Source organism: Muntiacus reevesi, chromosome 2, assembly GCF_963930625.1.
Source record: "Muntiacus reevesi chromosome 2, mMunRee1.1, whole genome shotgun sequence".
Lineage (NCBI taxonomy): Eukaryota > Metazoa > Chordata > Mammalia > Artiodactyla > Cervidae > Muntiacus > Muntiacus reevesi.
The window spans coordinates 50036884-50056428 of record NC_089250.1 but is presented as its reverse complement, the minus strand read 5'-3'; the positions used below and the strand labels follow the sequence as shown (position 1 = coordinate 50056428).

General features: G+C 48.7%; 1 protein-coding gene across 4 annotated transcripts; it reads left to right on the top strand.

Annotated features, from left to right (window-relative positions):
- The first annotated feature begins 9602 nt into the window (after positions 1-9602).
- Positions 9603-19545, top strand: CDC25B (cell division cycle 25B). 4 transcript variants are annotated; one of them, XM_065921491.1, is made up of 16 exons: positions 9989-10392; positions 11188-11294; positions 11935-11986; positions 13735-13776; positions 13932-13968; positions 14195-14317; positions 14422-14544; positions 14736-14870; positions 15323-15403; positions 15522-15701; positions 15867-15962; positions 16674-16736; positions 16879-16977; positions 17168-17301; positions 18001-18112; positions 18267-19545. In XM_065921491.1, the coding sequence occupies exons 1-16, from the start codon at positions 10193-10195 to the stop codon at positions 18405-18407; spliced, it is 1725 nt and encodes a 574-aa protein (XP_065777563.1). In that variant the 5' UTR covers positions 9989-10192; the 3' UTR covers positions 18408-19545. The 4 variants fall into 4 exon arrangements, with proteins under 4 accessions (XP_065777566.1, XP_065777563.1, XP_065777564.1 ...); XM_065921494.1 differs by lacking the exons at positions 9989-10392; positions 11188-11294 and adding an exon at positions 9603-9619; XM_065921493.1 differs by lacking the exon at positions 11188-11294 and having other exon boundaries at positions 9991-10392.

Sequence of the window (19545 nt, the reverse complement as noted above, 5' to 3'; positions counted from 1 at the left end):
TTCCCATCTTCTTTAAGAATTTTCACAATTTGTTGTGATCACACAGTCAAAGGCTTTAGCATAGTCAATGAAGCAGAAGTAGATGTTTTTCTGTAATTCTCTTGCTTTTTTTATGATCCAACAGATGGTAGCAATTTGATCTCTGGTTCCTCTGCCTTTTCTAAATCCAACTTGTACATCTGGAAGTTGTCGGTTCACGTACTGTTGAAGCCTAGCTTAAAGGATTTTGAACATTACCTTGCTATCATGTGAAATGAGTGAAATTGTGGGATAGTTTGAACATTCTTTGGCATTGCCTTTCTTGGGATTGGAATGAAAAGTAGTCTTTTCCAGTCATGTGGCCACTGCTGAATTTTCTAAATGCTTCTTTACCTGGCATCAGGTGATGAGAATTTTGCCTTACTGATAAAGTACTGCAAACTTTTTAATGGTTGTATATTGTCCCAACTATGGTTGAATACTAATCAGTGAAGCCTATTGTTACACATTTAGGTTATTTTTATAAGCAACACTATAGTTTTAAATCTGTTTGATGATAATCCTACAATCTATATATAAACACTGATAACATCTCAGGGGGTCACTTTCTGTGCTGTTCCATGCATTTAGCAATAAATGTATGTGTTTGTACCTACAGAAATAATGTCATGTATGTACATAAGCATACATACATATATACATACATACAAATCTCTGAAGCCTCTTCCTCCACCAAATGCATAAAAATGACAAGTTCTTAAAGCAATGAATTGTAGTGTTTTTTTTAAAAATCTTTAAGTAGCATGAGGAGTAGGCAGAGAGGAAGGCTGTGACCCAGAGGGACAGGCTGAGGATTTGGAGCTTCAAGGAAATGGATGTGAACAAAACAGAAAGGAGGACCAGACAGTGCCCTGGGTTCTCCAAGGTTAAGGGCTCAAGAAAAGCTAACAAGAAATTTGGGAGGAACAGCTAAACCAGTAGGAGGAAATTCAGTCTCGTATCCTGTTCTGGAAGTTAAGAAAGGTGTAACTCACCATTCTTTTAGTGTGCATTTCTCTTTTCATATGTGTATTGACCATCTGAGGCCTGAGAATTTTCTAGTCATATCTTTTGCCTTTGTTTCTCTTGTATTTGTCATTTTGTTGACTTTTGGGAGCTCTTCATAGGCTCTGAACATAAAATCTTTTAGTATATTGAAAATACTTTCTCCCAATCTGCCGCTGTCCTTTAACTTAGCCTAAGAAATCTCACAACTGAGCCACTGAGCAACAAACAAGGAATCTCAGATATGAGAATTTTAAAAAATCTTTTTAAATAGGTAGGTCTGTCAGTTTTTTCCTTTATTGCTTCTGGATTTTATGTTTTGCTTAGAGAGGGTTTCTCTCCCTGTCCCCCTCCTCCCATCTCAAGACATAAAAAATATCCTTCTAATCACAAGGTCCAGAAGACAACTTGGGAGACTTTTTCTCATAAGAGTCAGATCAGTGCTTGGGCCATAATGGGTTTGTGGTCCCTATGCAGAAGGTACAGCTGGCTGAGGATGTGCGAGCTCAGTTGTTTCAGTCATGTCTGACTCTTTGCAAGCCCATGGACTATGGCTCGCCAGGTTCCTCTGTCTGTAGGATTCTCCAGGCAAGAATACTGGAGTGGATAGCAGGGATCTTCCCGACCCAGGGACCGAACCTGCATCTCTTATGTCTCCTGCGTTGGCAGGTGGTTTCTTTACCACGAGCGCCACCAGCACTCCTTCCCACAAATCCTCAGGAAACCAAGTCGACGTTTTGGAGGGTTCTTCCATGTGAACTTATGTCCTCCTATCCCTCACCCATCCTGGCTTATAATCAATGGATATTTGGGTGAAATCACTGTGGTTGAGCTTTTTTTAAAATTTTCTACTTTGTTGGATTTTCTAAGTTTTATTCAATAGCAAATACTACAGGCTCTTGAAAATGAAAATGAAAAGTTTGCTGAGAGGCACAAAGAATAGTGATGAGCTAAGAGGAATGGGTATAGGCCTGATGGGCAACTTTGAACAGCCTGGGCCAAAAGAAAGGAAGGTAGACTGTGGACTTCCCTAAGGTGGAAAATAGGAAAAATGGCACATTTTTGTTACTTTATAAAGGAAGCTCATACTCTTAAGCTATCATCTCCCTATCCACCCCCTGTCCTTTGCCCAGCCCTAAACAACCACTCATTTATTTTCCATCTATAGATTTCCCTGTTCTGAACAATTCATATGAATAGAATCATATGTGTCTTTTATGACTGGCTTCTTTCACTTAGTTTCATGTTTCAAGATTCATCCATTATGTAGCATCTATTAGGACTTCATTATTTTTTTATAGCTGAATAATGTTCTGTTATAGAGATTCATGACATTTTGCTTATCAAAATGTCAGCTTGATGGGCATTTGTGTTGTTTCTAGCTTTTGGCAACCATTAATAACTGCTATAAACACTTATTTGCAAGGACATATGTTTTCATTTCTCTTGGGTATATGTCTATGAGTGGTATTGCTGGATCTCATGGTGGTTCAGTTCAGTCGCTCAGTTGTGTCTGATTCTTTGTGACTCCATGAACCGCAGGACGCCAGGCCTCCCTGTCCATCACCAACTCCCGGAGTTCACCCAAACCCATGTCCACTGAGTCAGTGATGCCATCCAATCATCTCATACTCTGTCATCCCCTTCTCCTCCTGCCTTCAATCTTTCCCAGCATCAGGGTCTTTTCAAATGAGTCAGCTCTTCCCATCAGGTGGGCAAAGTATTAGAGTTTCAGCTTCAACATCAGTCTTACCAATGAACACTCAGGACTGATCTCCTTTAGGATGAACTGGTTGGATCTCCTTGCAGCCCAAGGGACTCTCAGGAGTCTTCTCCAACACCACAGTTCAAAAGCATCAGTTCTTTGGCACTCAGTTTTCTTTATAGTCCAACTCTCATATCCATGCATGACTACTGGAAAAACCATAGCCTTGACTAGACGGACTTTTGTTGCCAAAGTAACGTCTCTGCTTTTCAATATGCTGTCTAGGTTGGTCATAACTTTCCTTCCAAGGAGTAAGTAGTCTTTTAAGTTCATGGCTGCAGTCTCCATCTGCAGTGATTTTGGAGCCCAGAAAAATAAAGTCAGCCACTGTTTCCAGTGTTTCCCCATCTATTTGCCGTGAAGTGATGCGACCAGATGCCATGATCTTAGTTTTCTGAATGTTGAGCTTTAAGCCAACTTTTTCATTCACTCTCCTCTTTCACTTTCATCAAGAGGCTCTTTAGTTCTTCTTCACTTTCTGCCATAAGGGTGATGTCATCTGCATATCTGAGGTTATTGATATTTCTCCCCGCAATCTTGATTCCAGCTTGTGCTTCTTCCAGCCCAGTGTTTCTGATGATGTACTCTGCATATAAGTTAAATAAACAGGGTGACAATATACAGCCTTGACGTACTCCTTTTCCTATTTGGAACCAGTCTGTTGTTCCATGTCCAGTTCTAACTGTTGCTTCCTGACCTGCATACAGATTTCTAAAGAGACAGGTCAGGTGGTCTGGTATTCCCATCTCTTTAAGAATTTTCCACAGTTCATTGTGATCCACACAGTCAAAGGCTTTGGCATAGTCAATAAAGCAGAAGTAGATGTTTTTCTGGAACTCTCTTGCTTTTTTGATGGTCCATAGGATGTTGGCAATTTGATCTCTGGTTCCTCTCCTTTTTCTAAAACAAGCTTGAACATCTGGAAGTTCACGGTTCACATATTGCTGAAGTCTGACTTGGAGAATTCTAAGCATTACTTTACTTAGCGTGAGAGATGAGTGCAATAGTGCGGTAGTTAGGGCATTCTTTGGCATTGCCTTTCTTTGGTATTGGAATGAAAACTGACCTTTTCCAGTCCTGTGGCCACTGCTGAGTTTTCCAAATTTGCTGGCGTATTGAGTACAGAACTTTAACAGCATCATTTTTTTTTTTTTTTAAGGATTTGAAATAGCTCAACTGGAATTCCATCACTTCCACTAGCTTTGTTCGTAGTGATGCTTCATAAGGCCCACATGACTTCGAATTCCCGGATGTCTGGCTCTAGATGAGTGATCACACCATTGTGATTATCTGGGTCATGAAGATGTTTTTTGTACAGTTCCTCTGTGTATTCTTGCCACCTCTTCTTAATATCTTCTGCTTCTGTTAGGTCCCTACCATTTCTGTCCTTTATTGAGCCCATCTTTGCATAAAATGTTGCCTTGGTATCTCTAATTTTTTTGAAGAGATCTCTAGTCTTTCCCATTCTGTTGTTTTCCTCTATTTCTTTGCACTGATCGCTGAGGAAGGCTTTCTTATCTCTCCTTGCTATTCTTTGGAACTCTGCATTCAAATGGGTATATCTTTCCTTTTCTGCTTTGCTTTTCTCCTTTTCTCGTGGTAACTTTATGTTTAATCATTTGAGGAATGGCCAGATGGAGATCATGTTCTTTTCCATTCTTTTTTGGCTGCACTGGGTCTTCACTGAGGCATGTGCACTTCTGAGTTGAGGCCTGTGAGCTCAGTAGTTGTGTTCCTGCATGTGGAATATTCTTTCCCTGAGCGGAGATTGAACCCTGGTCCCCTGCATTGGAAGGCAGATTCTTAACCACTGGACCACTAGAGACATTCTAGTACTTCTTTTTTATGTACTTCTTGATTTTTAAAGATTTGTTTATTTTTGGTTGCTGCCTGTGGGATTTCTCTAGTTGCAGCACGTGGTGTCTACTCTTCATTGCAGTGCTTGGGCTTCCAATTGTGGTGGCTTCTTTTGTTGCAGAGCATGAGTTTCAGTAGTTGCCGAGTATGGGCTCTAGGGTACAGGGGCTCAGTAGTTGTGTTGTGTGGGCTTAGTTGCTCCATGGCATGTGGAATCTTCTGGGACAGGGAATCAGAACCCGTGTTCCCTGTGTTGGCCAGAAGATTCTAATCCACTGTACCACCATGTTCTTTTAATTAATCTAAAAATTACACCTGTTCTTTGGAAGATATTTTAAAATACAGAAAAATTTTAGGATAAACCATTTAATTACCATTCATTCCACCACTCCGAGAATACCCTTATAGGATACTTAGCTGTGCATATTGTTTTTAATGGGACCACACTTGGCATAATATTTCAGCCCATAGTATAAATATTTTCTCATGTCAATATGTGCATCAATGAGATTCAAAATTCTTTTAGTCTAGGAACCCTTTCTTTAAGAGACCATTTTCCAAAAGCCCAGTGGGTAATCATGCCATCATCAGTGGAAAATTCTTAAAGAAATGGGAATACCAGACCACCTTACCTTCCTCCTAAGAAACCTGTATGCAGGTCAAGAAACAACAGGACTGGACATGGAACAACAGACTGGTTCCAAATTGAGAAAGGAGTACATCACTGCTGTATATTGTCACCCTGCTTATTTAACTTATATGGAGAGTACCTCATGTGAAATGCTGGTCTGGATGAAGCAGGCTGGAATCAAGATTGCCAGGAGAAATAGCAATAACCTCAGATATGCAGATGACACCACCCTTATGGCAGAAAGCAAAGAAGAACTGAAGAGCCTCTTGATGAAGGTGAAAGAGGAGAGTGAAAAGGCTGGCTTGACACTCAACATTCAAAAAAACTAAAAACAAAGATCATGGCATCCAGTCACACCTACTCCATGGCAAATGGATGGGGTAACAATGGAAACAGTGACAGACTTTATTTTCTTCAGCTTCAAAATCATTGTGAATGGTGACTGCAGCCTTGAAATTAAAAGACGCTTGCTCCTTGGAAGAAAAGCTATGACAAACCTAGACAGCATATTAAAAAGCAGAGACATTATTTTGCAGACAAAGTCCCATCTAGTCAAGGCTATGGTTTTTCCAATAGTCATGTATGGATGTGAGAGTTGGACTATAAAAAAGCTGAGTGCCGAGGAATTGATGCTTTGGAACAGTGGTGTTGGAGACAACTCTTGAGAGTCCCTTGGACTGCAAGGAGATCAAACCAGTCAATCCTAAAGGAAATCAATCCTGAATTTTCATTGAAAGGACTGATGCTGAAGCTGAAGCTCCAATACTTTGGCTTCCTGATGCAAAGAGCTGACATATTGAAAAAGAACCTGATGCTGGGAAAGGTTGAAGGCAGGAGGAGAAGGGGGGCAACAGAGGATGAGATGGTTGGATGGCATCACCGACTCCATGGACATGAATTCCAGTGAGTTCCGGGAGATGGTGAAGGACAGGGAAGCCTATCACGCTGCAGTCCATGGGGTCGCCAAGTCAGACATGACTGAGTGACTGAACAACAAGGATTATACAGCCTGCCAGGTGCCAAATATCCCTCCCCTCCCCATATCTGTTCTCTTTAGATGCTTCAGGTATTGCACAGTGTAGGAGAACCACCCTCATTACTCTAGGCCCCTATTGAAGGACACTCAGCTTGCTCTTCATTTTTCATTGTTATTCAATATTATAAACATACATCTGTATGTACTTGTATCATCTTAAGAGAAATTTTTAGAGGTAGGATACTGGGGTTAGAGAGACCAAACTTGGGCTCGGGCCTATTTGAGGTACTGGGAGACAGGGGAGAAGCAAATGGTCTGCTACCTGTTCTTCAAAAACTCGGTCAGCTTCAGAAAATGAGATTTAGGAAAAGGAAAAGAAGATTTCAATAAAGTCTGTTCTGTCCAGCAGTTTCTCTTTAGGGATTCATTCTGTGCTTATCTGTTGCATCATTTAAAAGCTAATAAATGTACAGCATTAGGAAATTGAGTAAATATATCTACAAATAAAAGAAAGCAAGGTATAAAACACTGTTTTATATACTATTTGTAGATTTATAAAAATATGGTCATACAATTGAATATATAGATACACACTGTCCACTAGAATAGCCCATGAGGTTACTGAGCACTTGAAATATGGCAGTTCCAAATTGAGATGTGCTGTGTGTGTAAGATGCACATTGGACTTTGAAGGCTTAGTATCAGAAAAAAAAGTATGTAAAACATTTCATTAACAATTTTTATATTGATAACATGTTGAAATGATAACTTTAAAAATCCATTACATTAGGGACTTCCCTGGTGGTCGCTAGCAAAGTAATGCTCAAAATTATCTAAGTGAGGCTTCAATAGTACATGAACTGAAAACTTCCAGATGTTCAAGCTGGATTTAGAAAAGACAGAGGAACCAAAGATCAAATTGCCAGCTTTTGTTGGATCATAGAAAAAGCAAGAGAGTTCCAGAAAGACATCTGCTTTATTGACTATGCCAAAGCCTTTGACTGTGGATCACAATAAACTGTGGAAAATTCTTAAAGAGATGGGAATACCAACCACCTGACCTGCCTCCTAAGAAATCTGTATGCAGGTCAAGTAGCAACAGTTAGAACTGAACATGGAACAATGGACTGGTTCCAAACTGGAAAGGAGTATGTCAAGGCTGTATATTGTCACCCTGCTTATATAACATATGCAGAGTACGTCATGTGAAATGCCAGGCTGGATGAAGCACAAGCTGGAATCCAGATTGCTAGGAAAAATATCAATAACCTCAGATATGCAGATGACACCACCCTTATGGCAGAAAGTGAAGAGCAAATAAAGAGCCTCTTGATGAAAATGAAAGAGAGTGAAAAAGCTGACTTAACACTCAACATTCAAAAAAAAAAGATCATGGCATCCAGTCCCATCACTTCATGGCAAATAAGTGAAGTAACAATGGAAACAGTGACAGACTTTATTTTCTTGGGCTCCAAAATCACTGCAGATGGTGACTGCAGCCACGAAATTAAAAGATGCTTGCTCCTTGAAAGAAAAGCAATGAGAAACCTTGAGAGCCTATTAAAAAGCAGAGACATTACTTTGTGGACAAAGGTTCATCTAGTCAAAGCTATGGTTTTTCCAGTAGTCATGTATGGATGTGAGAGTTGGACCATAAGGAAAGCTGAGTGCGAAGAATTGATGACTTTGAACTGTGGTGTTGGAGAACACTCTTGAGAGTCCCTTGGACTGCAAGGAGATCAAACTAGTCAATCCTAAAGGAAATCAACCCTGAATATTCATTGGAAAAACTGATGCTGAAGTGGAAGCTCCAATACTTTGGCCACCTCATGAGAAGAACTGACTCATTGAAAAAGACTCTGAAGCTGGGAAAGATGGAAGGCAGGCAGAGAAGGGGATGACAGAGGATGAGATGGTTGGAAGGCATCACTGATTCAATGGACATGAGTTTGAGCAAGCTCTGGGAGATGGTGATGGACAGGGAAGCCTGGCGTGCTGCAGTCCATGGGGTCACAAAGAGTTGGACATGGCTGAGCGACTGAACTGACTGACTGGTGGTCCCTGTGGCTGGGACTCCACACTCCCAAGGTGTAGGGGTGATAGTATTGGTCCCCAGTTGGGGACCTGGATCCTACATGCCATGGTTGAAGATCCTGCATGCCACAGAAAAGATCCAAGATCCCAAGTGCTCCAATCGAGAGCTTGCATAACCAAATAAATAACTAAAAATATTAAAAAGTTCTCAAGCTGAAATTAAAAACAATATATTAGGTTAAATAAAATATTAAAGTTTCATCTGTTTCTTGTTACTTTTTAAAATGTGCCTACTAGAAAATTTTAAATTACCTATGTGTCTCCCATATTGTTTCTATTGGTTAGGACTGTTTAGACTAAACTCGGGAAGAATACGCAACACATTCACTATAGTGACTGGGGAAGAGTCCTGAAGATTTGTCTGGGGTTCATGATCTACTTTTGTCACATCCCCACCCTCCTCATCCCTCTCAGATGGGACTAGGGTCTTCTCATTCCCTCTTCCATGTTTCTCCTGGCCTGCCCCAGTCCCCAATGCCAGGCCCTCCTTTCTGCCACCCCCTCCCACCCCCCGCTACTGCTCCTTGGCCTGAAGGATTGGAGCTGTATGGGAAGGGGCTCAAGGCTGAAGTGCCAGCATTCTTGAGCTGTGACCTGATAAGCTGGAGGCCACCTCTTCCCTGGGAAGATGGGGTGCAAAAACAGCTTACTCCCCTGAGTGCAGCCTTCCCACCACAGTCAAGGACAGCAAGCTCACTGGCAGGTGATCAGATAATCAGAAGATGCTCAGTTAAAACTAGTGACAGATTCAGCCTCCCTGATCAAAGAAACACCAATTAAACATTAGCACCAAGTTAGCCAAATCATCAATAGGCATTCCATAACTGGGTTCTGAGACTGCTGACACCCTCCTTTGTCCTCACTGCCGAAACTCACGACTAGACCAATCATTAGAGCCTCCTCTGGAGCTGCAGGAAGAAACTGGGCGGCTTGGGATCACATCTAACCGGGGACCCCCGGAAACACTGTCTAGTTATGTGTCGGCCCCCACCGCGGGTCCACCTCCAGCACCGGGGGCTCCCCGTGGGAATTACTCTGGGGGCCGCCCCAGGAGCTGCCAGTCGCGGGGTCAGGGAAGCTGGGAGAGTAGATGTACCTAGGGTATATCTCCACTTCACCATCTGCACAATCATGTGACCTTGAACGAGTTAATGAACTTCTCTACGCCTCATCGTCTCTGTCGGTAAAGTGGAACGGCGAACACAGACCGCATTGCACAACTGTATTCCGCAGATTCTTGGAATGGAGGCTCTCAGGATGCCAGCCGGTACTTGTAAGTGATGTTAAAGGGTTGGGTCCCTCTGAGGCTACTCTAGGAAGTTGTTGTATCTCCTGAGGCCTTATTCGCTGGGGGTAGGGGGTGGGTAGCTCCAAACCACATACTGAGAATCGGAATTTGAGAAGCCCAGCTCCTTAAACCTTGGCTCGGAGGGAGTGCGAGGGTTAATTCCTCGATTTCTCCACCCGACCCTAAGCCTGGAACCGGGCGAGGCCGGACTGGTCCAGCCTCCGCGCCTTCCACCACACTGGCCCCGCCCTCTGTCCCGCCTCTCTTCTTTACTGCGCCCCCATTGGCGGCGTCCGGCGGCGCGGCCGCTGTTATTTTTCGAATATATAAGGAGGTGGAGGTGGCAGCCTCTGCTAGAGGCTTCCTGGGCTGGTGGCCTGTCCCCGTGTCCCTCCTCCCTTCCCCACCCTCCCCACTTCCCTCTCCTCTCTCGCTCCTGCCCCGTTGCTCTTCCTCCCTCCCTTCCCCTCCACCCCGGGCCGGCTCCCTACCTCGTCCAGGCCAGCTGTGCCCGGCGTCTGTCGGTCGCCCTACGCCAGGCCCGCCCACCCCACCTCGATGGAGCTGCCCCAGCCGGAGCCCGTGGCAGGCTCGGCTCTCAGTCCGGCCGGCATGCGCGGTGGCGCCCAGCGTCCTGGCCACCTCCCGGGCCTCCGGCTGGGGGCTCATGGCCTCCTGGGGTCTCCGGAGCGTTCAGCCGCTTCCTCGCCGGTCACCACCCTCACCCAGACTATGCACCACCTCGCTGGGCTCGGCAGGTAGGGGGCCCCAGGGATGCTCGGTGTAGGGTGGGAGGCCCGCACTAGGGTTTGGTCCCAGGCCTGTCGGGAACCCGGCATGGGTGCCAAACGGAGAGGCATCCCAGACACAGCCTGCTTCAGGGCTCAGGACCGAGCTGTGCTGCTCACACCCTCCAAGTGACTTGTTCTTGGCTGCCACAAGCCTCTGGAGACCCTCTTCCCCACCTCCACCATGCTGCCTCCCTAATCTTGGCTCAAATCTCCACCATTTTGCCCCAGGCAGGGGATCCTGAGCGTGGAGGGGGAATTTGAGGGTGGTCCTGTTCCCTCCATCCTCAGTTGTTTCCTGGGGTAAAGGGGTTAAACACTGGTCCTGTTCCCTGAGCAAGTCTGCAGCTCCAGGCTGGGTTGTCCTTGAAGCAATAAAGACCAAAGGCTTGGCCAGTCCTCCAGAAAGGCTTGTGGGTGGGCAGGGACCTGAAGAGTTTAGGGGATGGCCCTCTAGGGCTGTCTGCTGCCTCACCATTCCCCAGGGTGGTCCCAACCCACCTCCTTGCTCTTGCCCTGGGTTCACCTTCCCTGCACCCAGGAGAACCTTTAATCAATCAACAAAGAGAAGACACTTAGGGCCTCTGTAGAAGGCCTGAGAAGAGGGTAGATCCTTGATGCCATTACCTCCCTGGGACAGTGCAGTGACTGGAAGGGCCCTTCAGAGGTTGGGGGGGCTGGCGGTGTTGGTGGGAACATGGGCCAGCCAGCCCTTGAGCCCCACATTTACCTTTCTCCTTCCCTGGGTCCCTGCTCCCTTCCCAGCGAGACCCCAAAGAGTCAGATAGGCAGCCTGCTCACATGCCTATCCCTGTCCCGTCGGGCGTCTGAATCCTCCCTGTCGTCTGAGTCCTCTGAATCTTCTGATGCAGGTGAGGCCCAGGGGTGCCAGGGGAGTTTGGGGGGCTGCCTGAGCCTCCCCACTTCCCTCCTGATCAGACTAACATCCTCACCACAACCTGATGGGACCCCAGCAGCCTCCCCCTGCTCACTTCTGGTGGGGCATACCACACCCAGCATAGACTGGCTGAGCAAGGCTGGTGCTGGGTGGGGTCCTCCGAGGGAGATGAGATCTTGCTATTTAAAACTAGGTGCAGAAGTCCTAAACCACAGCCCCACCTGGGAGGCAATTAGGCTGAAAGTCTGTCATTTTATAACATTCACTTGCCTTCAGCTTTAACTTTCATTAAAAGCTGTAATCTCTTCTAGAACAAATTATTTTAAATCAGTTCAAGAAAAATGCTTAGCCGAATTTTGGGTTAAAGCCTAAACTTTAGGCTTTATAGTTTCCATAGTAATAGGTGATTCCATAGTAAATAGGGGATGGAGCCCTGTGTAACTTGGCAATGTGTCAGCCCTTGGGGTCTATGGGTGGATTTTCTTTCAGTTTGTAATGTATCAAGACCTAAGATAAAAACAGGTTTTTCCCCCTTCTCTGAATAGGGTTGGGACATGGTAGGGAAAAGTGCAGGAAATGCCACCACTTTCAAACCAAGGCACTCTGTCTCTCAGGTCTGTGCATGGACTCTCCCAGCTCTATGGACCCCAACATGGCAGACCAGACGTGAGTAGAGAAGAGGGACCACATGGTCAAGGAGGGGAACCTGCCTTGAAAATCTTAGTTCCACCCTAAACTCACTAGGGGAGCTTGGAGAGCAGACAGACCTCTTTGAACCCTCATATAGGGGCATTAATTGACCTTCCCATGTACTGGATTTCTGCTTGTCTCAGGAAAGGGTCTACTATCATGGGAGCAGCTTAGAATGGGTTCAGGACCAGGGTGGAAGGAACAGTAGCCACAGGGAGCCTCTTGCGGGAATACAGGACTGTATGTGCCCTTTCTGCCTATACACATTTTTTTTTTTTTTCCTGTGAATTATCACAATTTTAAAATATGGTCCAACTAATTCAAAGTTTTTAATTTACTCTAGGCCAAACAAAACAGTTGCTGCAAGCTGGTTTGGCTCTTGGCCCTCCTATCAGTAACCACTGGTTTCAGTGACATTTCACCTGCTGGCCAACCCTTGGACCAGGCCCTTTGTGAAGGAGAGTGGAGAAGTTGGGGGGCTCTGCTCAACACAGTTCTCTGCTTCTTGGTTGTGGGGCATGAGTAGTACCTTCCAGAGCACAGCTGTTCCATCCAACAGGGAGAGCAGCTGCCAGGCCTTCCTGGGAACAGCAGGCATCCCCAGCCTGGGCTGAGGGACTGTGGATTTGGGTTTAGGGCGGTGGCTCTCTTTCCTCCCGTTGCCTTTGATCAGACTGGGCTGGGCTGCAGGTTTGTTCATAAACAGGAAATGGAGAGAGCATTGGGTGGTGGTGTGGGGACCGCAGGTGGGGTTTTGATGATAACACAGAGCTGTCCCTGCTTCACCCCTAGGGCCCAGGTGCAGACTGAAAACCAAGCCAATTAAATTGGTCATCCTGGTGCCAGGTTGGCTGCATACAGCCACCCTGCCCCACCTGGGCGGGGCAGGGGGGTGCCCATCCTCTTGACACTTTAGCCCTCAGTTTCCCACCACCAACACTGCACCTGCCTTAACAGTTACACAGAAAGAAGTGTGTGCGTGTATGTGTGTGTGTGTACACATAGACACAGAAAAGCCCTGCCTGGCAGGTGGTCCCTGGTAGCATACCTAGGCTCAGAAGGAACATCTGTTGGAATTCTTTGCCTGCTGGCTTCTTCTAAGGCAGGAGGGGGGAGGGGGGTGGGACAGAGGCTGGGTCCTAAAATTCCACAGGAGGGAGGAGAGGTTATGACCTTGAACATTTGTCACTAGGGGGTCTGACATGGCAGACCAGGGCTGATCCAGGGGCACACTGAACCAGGCCCCTGTCCTGGAGGAGCCAGGACTATCCCACACAAGGGGAGGGAAGCCCTGCCTTGCTGGTATCCAGGCCCTGGAGACACCCCCATTTTCAGGACAAGGCCTGTCATGGGATGGATGAATGCCTTTCCTGGCAGCCATATGGCCCTGCTGAGGTGATTTGCATACAGGTGGAAGGCCTGTGGGCAGGCTGGTGAGACCGTTGCCTTGGTAACTCCTCAGCTACCCAGAGACCTACCCCAGCTGTCTCTGTCACTGCCATTCTTCGGGCCTCTTCCATTTAGGGCAGCTTTTAAAATCCCAGGCTGCCTCTTATCTCCCTCTTCCCCTATACCTGGGCCCTGATAGGTGCTGCATTCTTCCTACCTCCTCTTTCCCCTGGCCACAAGGCTTCCCTGGGCCTTGTGGACTGAGGACCAAAGGCTGGGGATAGGCAGTGGGCTGTGAGGAAACCTAGGTTGAATGGGACCCTTCTCTGTCCTAGGTTTGAACAGGCCATCCAGGCAGCCAGCCGAGTTATTCGAAAGTAAGTGCTTTGGCCTTCACTGCCCAGGCTCCCCTGCCCCGTGTGGGTGGTAGAGGCCCCAGGATGTACAGGGCTCTGTGGTGGAGGGGCACCCTGCATACTCTCCACCATAGCCTGACTCTCCAGCCCTGAGGTGTCCCTGTTTCCTTCTGCAGTGAGCAGTTTGCCATCCGACGTTTCCAGTCCTTGCCGGTGAGTGTCCTCTGAGGCCCAGTGAGAGACTTGGGCCTGCTGGCCAGGATTGTAGGGTGCAGGAAGGACCTGGATTGGTTCTCAGAGGGCGGACTTGAAGCAGTTGCATGTCCCTTGTCTGGCTATGGGAGCTGGGGGAGTTGGAGCCGGGATGGGAGAAGGTAGGGCCTGGGCTGGCACTCGAGGAATGCAGCCTTCTGTACCTACTGCCTTCCTGGCTCTCTAGGGGAGGCTTCTGGGCCACAGTCTTGTGCTGCGGAACATCACCAACTCCCAAGCATCTGGCACCTGGAGGAAGAGTGAGGCGTGTGACCAAGCTGCCCACGGCTCTGGGGAGGACAAAGAGAATGTGCGTTTCCAGAAGGCCAGAGTCGAAGCACTTCAGGGAGAGAGGGGGGCTTACTGGAGTGTTTTCTGGCATTTGATCATGCACCCCACCTGTATTGCCCACAGGATGGATTTGTCTTCAAGATGCCGGGGAAACCCACACATCCCAGCCACTCCCGTGCTCTTGGGGAGTGGGCCAGCCGCAGAGAAGCCTTTGCCCAGAGGCCAAGCTCAGCTCCCGACCTGATGGTATACCAGGAGAGCTGACCCATGCAGGGCAGGCATGCACGCAGGGCAGGTGCCTGTGAAGGCAGCCCGGGGAACTTGGGGGTGATCCTGAGCCCTGAGGCAGTGGGAACCTTATTTCTCAGAAGGTCAGGGTGGAGACTTGTCTCAGGGCCCCATGTTGAGTCTCCTCTGTCTGTTCGTCACGCATGCAGTGTCTCGCCCCTGAGCGGAAGATGGAAGTAGAGGAGCTGATCCCCCTGGCCCGATGCCACTTTTCTCTGACCCCCTCCACAGGGGCTGTTGAGGAAGACGATGGATTCGTGGATGTCCTGGAGACTGACTTAAAGGTAAACAGCCTTGCCTTGTCAGGGCCCCTACCTCTCCCCTCTTGAGATCTCCTGAAAGAGGTAAGCTCTGAGCTCCTACAGTAAGACTATGACCTCATTTCAATGTCAGAAGAAGAACTGGAGGTAACTGAGTCACAGCCTGACCTCTGGCCAATCAGAGAAGAGGAAGTGGCTGGTGCTGCAGTGGAGGGTGGATGGGCAGGGCAAAGGGAAGACTGATCTTCCTGCATCGCCATGCTTCTTCTATCTACGCAAGTCCCTCCGGCGAGTGGGGCCCCGCAGTTTCCTGGTCCTGGGGACTGCCCTGTGTGGAGGTGTGAGCAGGGTCACCAAGGGCGGTTGGCCTGGAGTTTTGCTGGGAGAACTGGGAAAACTGCCCTGGAGGACTCGGGGCTTTAGGGGTTGGACCTGTGTCTGCGAGTGTGACCATACCCTTGCTGATCTGGCCTCAGGAGAATGATGTAGTTCCCCCAGGCATGGAGAGCCTCATTAGTGCCCCACTGGTCAAGACCTCAGAAAAGGAGGAGGAACAGGTGAGCCCCTGGAGAGGCCCCTCAAAACTTGGGAGTGGTGGGGCCCTACCCTCTGAGTGAGACTGGGATGGAAAGCAGGGGCTAGGAACGCTGACCCCGGACCTGCTGCCTCTGCCAGGACCTCATCATGTACAGCAAGTGCCAGCGGCTCTTCCGCTCTCCGTCCATGCCCTGCAGTGTGATCCGGCCCATCCTCAAGAGGCTGGAGCGCCCGCAGGACCGGGATCTGCCTGTACAGAACAAGCGGAGAAGGAGCGTGACCCCTCCAGAGGAGGAGCTGCGGGAGGCTGAGGAACCCGTGAGTACCCTCCCGGGCTGGGCTGCCACCCTCCAAGTCCACCCTGTAAGCCCTTCTCAGCTGGGTTTGTAGAGGGGGGCAGGGTGCAAGGAAGGGAGATATTAACCAGATGGGGCACTGAGGGGACAGCCTCACCCCTGACCCTGGCTGCCACTTGCCTCACAGAAAGCCCGCATTCTCCGCTCAAAGTCTCTGTGTCATGATGAGATTGAGAATATCCTGGACAGTGACCACCGAGAACTGATCGGGGATTACTCCAAGGTACCAGCAGTGGGACCCTCAGGAGGCTTGGTCCCTTACCATGTGGCCCCTGAACCCAGCAACTACTTCAGTGACTCCCACTCTCCCAGAAGCCCCTCATTTTGTCCTTTGCATCTTATCCTGTATTCTCACCCAGACTCCTCTCTCTGGCTCTCTTTGATCTCCTATCTCAAATCTGTCCAGGCCATCAATGGTATTTCCACCTTGAAGAAGATTTCCATCTTGCTTGGAGCCTCCTGGGGCCTGCTTGGCAAAGCATGGGGGCAGGAGGCATGAAGGGCTCATATCCTCTGCTCCCCACCTTTATTTCCTCTTGGAAGGTTGTTGTCTGGGGATCAGACCCTAGAGGCACTTCTTGGTTGCTCTGGGAACCAGAGCTTAATTTGAAAATCAAAGCAGATACTTCCCTGGTGGTCCAGTGCCTAAGATGCCACGTTGCCAATGCAGGGGACCCAGGTTGGATCCCTGGTCAGGAAACTAGATCCCACATGGTGCAACTAAGAGTTCACGTGCTGCAAAAAATCCCACATGCAGCAGTGAAGATCAAAGATCCCATGCAACTAAGACCAGATGCAGCCAAATAAAACAAATAAATAAATATTTAATAAAAGGGAAAGTCAAGTAAGTTTGGCTTTCAGACTTGAGGAAAAATTCATTTTTCTCAGGTTCCTGCTCTTGCCAATGTCACTGCCTCTCTCCCCTTCCCTTCAGGCCTTCCTCCTACAGACTGTGGATGGAAAGCACCAAGACCTCAAGTACATCTCACCAGAAACGGTATGCAGGGATGAGCTATTTTTCGGTGACTTTGGGACTTCTGTTTGCTTGTTAACCTCCCCTGGAGTCAGGCTACAAGCGCTGGGTCAGCCCCTGCCTGCCAGCCTGAACCGCTGGGACCCACCTCCGTGGCCTCCTGCAGGTGGTGGCTCTGCTGACAGGCAAGTTCAGCCACATCGTGGAGAAGTTTGTGATTGTCGACTGCAGATACCCCTATGAGTATGAAGGCGGGCACATCAAGGTGAGACAGGGTGACGGGAGAGGCCCTGAAGACTCATCCAGTTCTGTCCTTCCTCTGCCCAGAGGATGCGCCCTCTCCTGGGTTAGGATCTGCCCTTCAAGAGGTGGAGTCACTCATCTGAAAGATGGGGACTGCACAGGGCAGGGTCAGCCACGCACGCCTGCGGCCTGACCTCTGGCTTCTCTGGCAGACGGCTGTGAACCTGCCTCTGGAACGGGATGCCGAGACCTTCCTGCTGCAGAGCCCCATCACACCCTGCAACCTGGATAAGAGAGTCATCCTCATTTTCCACTGTGAATTTTCATCTGAGCGGGGCCCCCGCATGTGAGTCCTGGCTCCGCCCAGCCAGCGAGTGCTGCTCCTCACCTTCCCTGTTTAGGCTTTTGGGTGCTGGAACCATCCAGTGGCCAAGAGGCGTGAGCCCAGCCCCGGTCCATCCTGGACCTGGGCCTCTCATCTCACCTTGGAGCTTGGAGCAGACCTTATCCCTGCTTCCCCGTGCATTGCACCGTCCTCCTATCTCCTCTCAAACTTTCCGTCAGGCCTCCCATCTTCCCTCTGTCCATTGCTGCCATCCCCACCAAACCTAATTCTACCTCTCCAATGGTGTCCTTAAAATCCAAAGGCCCTGTCCCAGTCCTCAGTGATGCTGACCCTTCCTGGGTTCGATTGTTCTTTCCTCTCCATCTCCTCACCAAGCCTTGTCCAGACCTTCTGACTCTTACCTCTTGAACTTGGTTCACTTGTCTCCCTTCTGCCTCCACTTTCTTGGCCCAGAAGAAATGTCTCGGACAGAGATTGTGTAACTGTCTTCTGGACACAGAGCCCCTTTGATTTGCTTTTTTCTGTCTCCCCAACCTCTTGTGTACCCAGTTAGCCAGACTGAACTAAAAGTGTTCTTGTGGCTGACATTCCTGCCCTCAAGCCTTCTGTGGTTCCCAGAGGAGTGGGTGCAGGGAGCAGGTCCCCTGATACATCCCACTGCACACCCAGCTCTCACCCCCGCATCCCTACTGGTCCCAGGTGCCGTTTCATCAGGGAACGAGACAGAGCCTCCAATGACTACCCCAGCCTCTACTATCCTGAGATGTATATCCTCAAAGGCGGCTACAAGGACTTCTTCCCACAGCACCCGGTACCATGGATGGGGGTGGCCATAGCCTCCGTGGGAGGGTTGGGCTACAGGGAAAGGGGTTGACCAAGCAGTAGCCCTCAGATAAGGGAGGACAGGGTCCTCCCTGAAATTGCCCAGTTCCCTATGTTTATTGCCCCATCCCATCCTGCCCTAGAGCTTCTGTGAGCCTCAAGACTACCGGCCCATGAACCATGAGGACTTCAAGGATGAACTGAAGACCTTCCGCCTCAAGACACGCAGCTGGGCTGGCGAGCGGAGCCGGCGAGAGCTCTGCAGCCGCCTGCAGGACCAGTGAAGGGCCAGCAACTGTCCCACCAGCCTTCCTTGCTTTGTGTGGCCTGGCCATCGGCTGCCCTGTGGTCTCTGGGGCTGAGGGTCTGCTGTCCAGGGAAAAGACAGTGAGGGCGTCCTGTCTGTCTGCACCAGCCCTGATCCTCTGTCTCACTCCAGTCATATTCCATATCCTAGTGACACCCCCACCCTCACCCCGGGAGAGCCCAGCCTGCTGACTAAGTGAAATTGGATTAAGTCTAGCTCAAAGGAAGTATTTGTGTCTAACAGGAGCCTTTTTGGTGTTTTTTCCTTCCTCGTTTAGGTTAACCCTTTGTTTTCCTGTATTCGGAAAAGCCTCTTTTTTTCTAAGAGCTTTGTTTGTATGTATGTATGTGGCTGAGAGAAAGCTCCAGCCTCCTAGGAGGAGCCACTGCTACCCTCGGAGTTAGCACTGTGTCCCAGGTGCTAACACACTCCTAAGTATGTGCTACACTCCCCTTTCTCCTTCCCGTCTCTCCATGTGAACATCTCTAGCACAGGCATGAGCTCTTCCTCCTTCCTGTTTCAGTGTTAGTTGTATGTTTGATCTCTCTTTTTCCCATCTCAGGATAGTTACAGGCTAAGGTTTAGGTTTTCCCTGTCCAGTTGTTAAAGATACAAACATTCATAACCCACTTGGGCCTGGCTTCTGTGGCTCGGAAAGGGATGTTATTATCCATGGAGGCCCCTGGGTGAGGGTTAAGGCCTGCATCCTGAGCCCACTGGAAACCTAGCCCTCACTGCTGTGAACCCTGGGGCCTGAACCCATGTCAGAACTTGCTACTGTCTCGTCACGGACGGACAGATGGACGAATGGAAGTGTGGATGGATGGTGGATGCATGGATGGCCATAGACCCACAATGCCTTGTCCACAAACCACTGAACTGAAAGCATTTCAGTGAGCGTGACTGCCTGCAGCAGGAGTATACATGTGCCTGTCTGTGGACAATATCTTTACACTTTAAGATTTGGAGATATTCAAAAGGAAATGTCACGGAAGCAGCTAAACTAAGGCCAGCCACCTCTGGATTCTGAATCTTGGGAAATGGGCAGGGCTTCTTGAAGGCTCTGCTGAGTCATCTGGAAGGGTCTTGGTTCAATAAAGCACTGAGCAAGTTGA

What these genes read in the sequence shown, in the direction of transcription:
- CDC25B (XM_065921491.1), top strand. Translation starts at nt 10,193, where the DNA reads ATGGAGCTGCCCCAGCCGGAGCCCGTGGCAGGCTCGGCTCTCAGTCCG. An exon ending in TCCTGGAGACTGACTTAAAG is followed by an intron (nt 14,871 to 15,322) that starts GTAAACAGCCTT and finishes ATCTGGCCTCAG; the next exon opens with GAGAATGATGTAGTTCCCCC. An exon ending in CAGAAAAGGAGGAGGAACAG is followed by an intron (nt 15,404 to 15,521) that starts GTGAGCCCCTGG and finishes TGCCTCTGCCAG; the next exon opens with GACCTCATCATGTACAGCAA.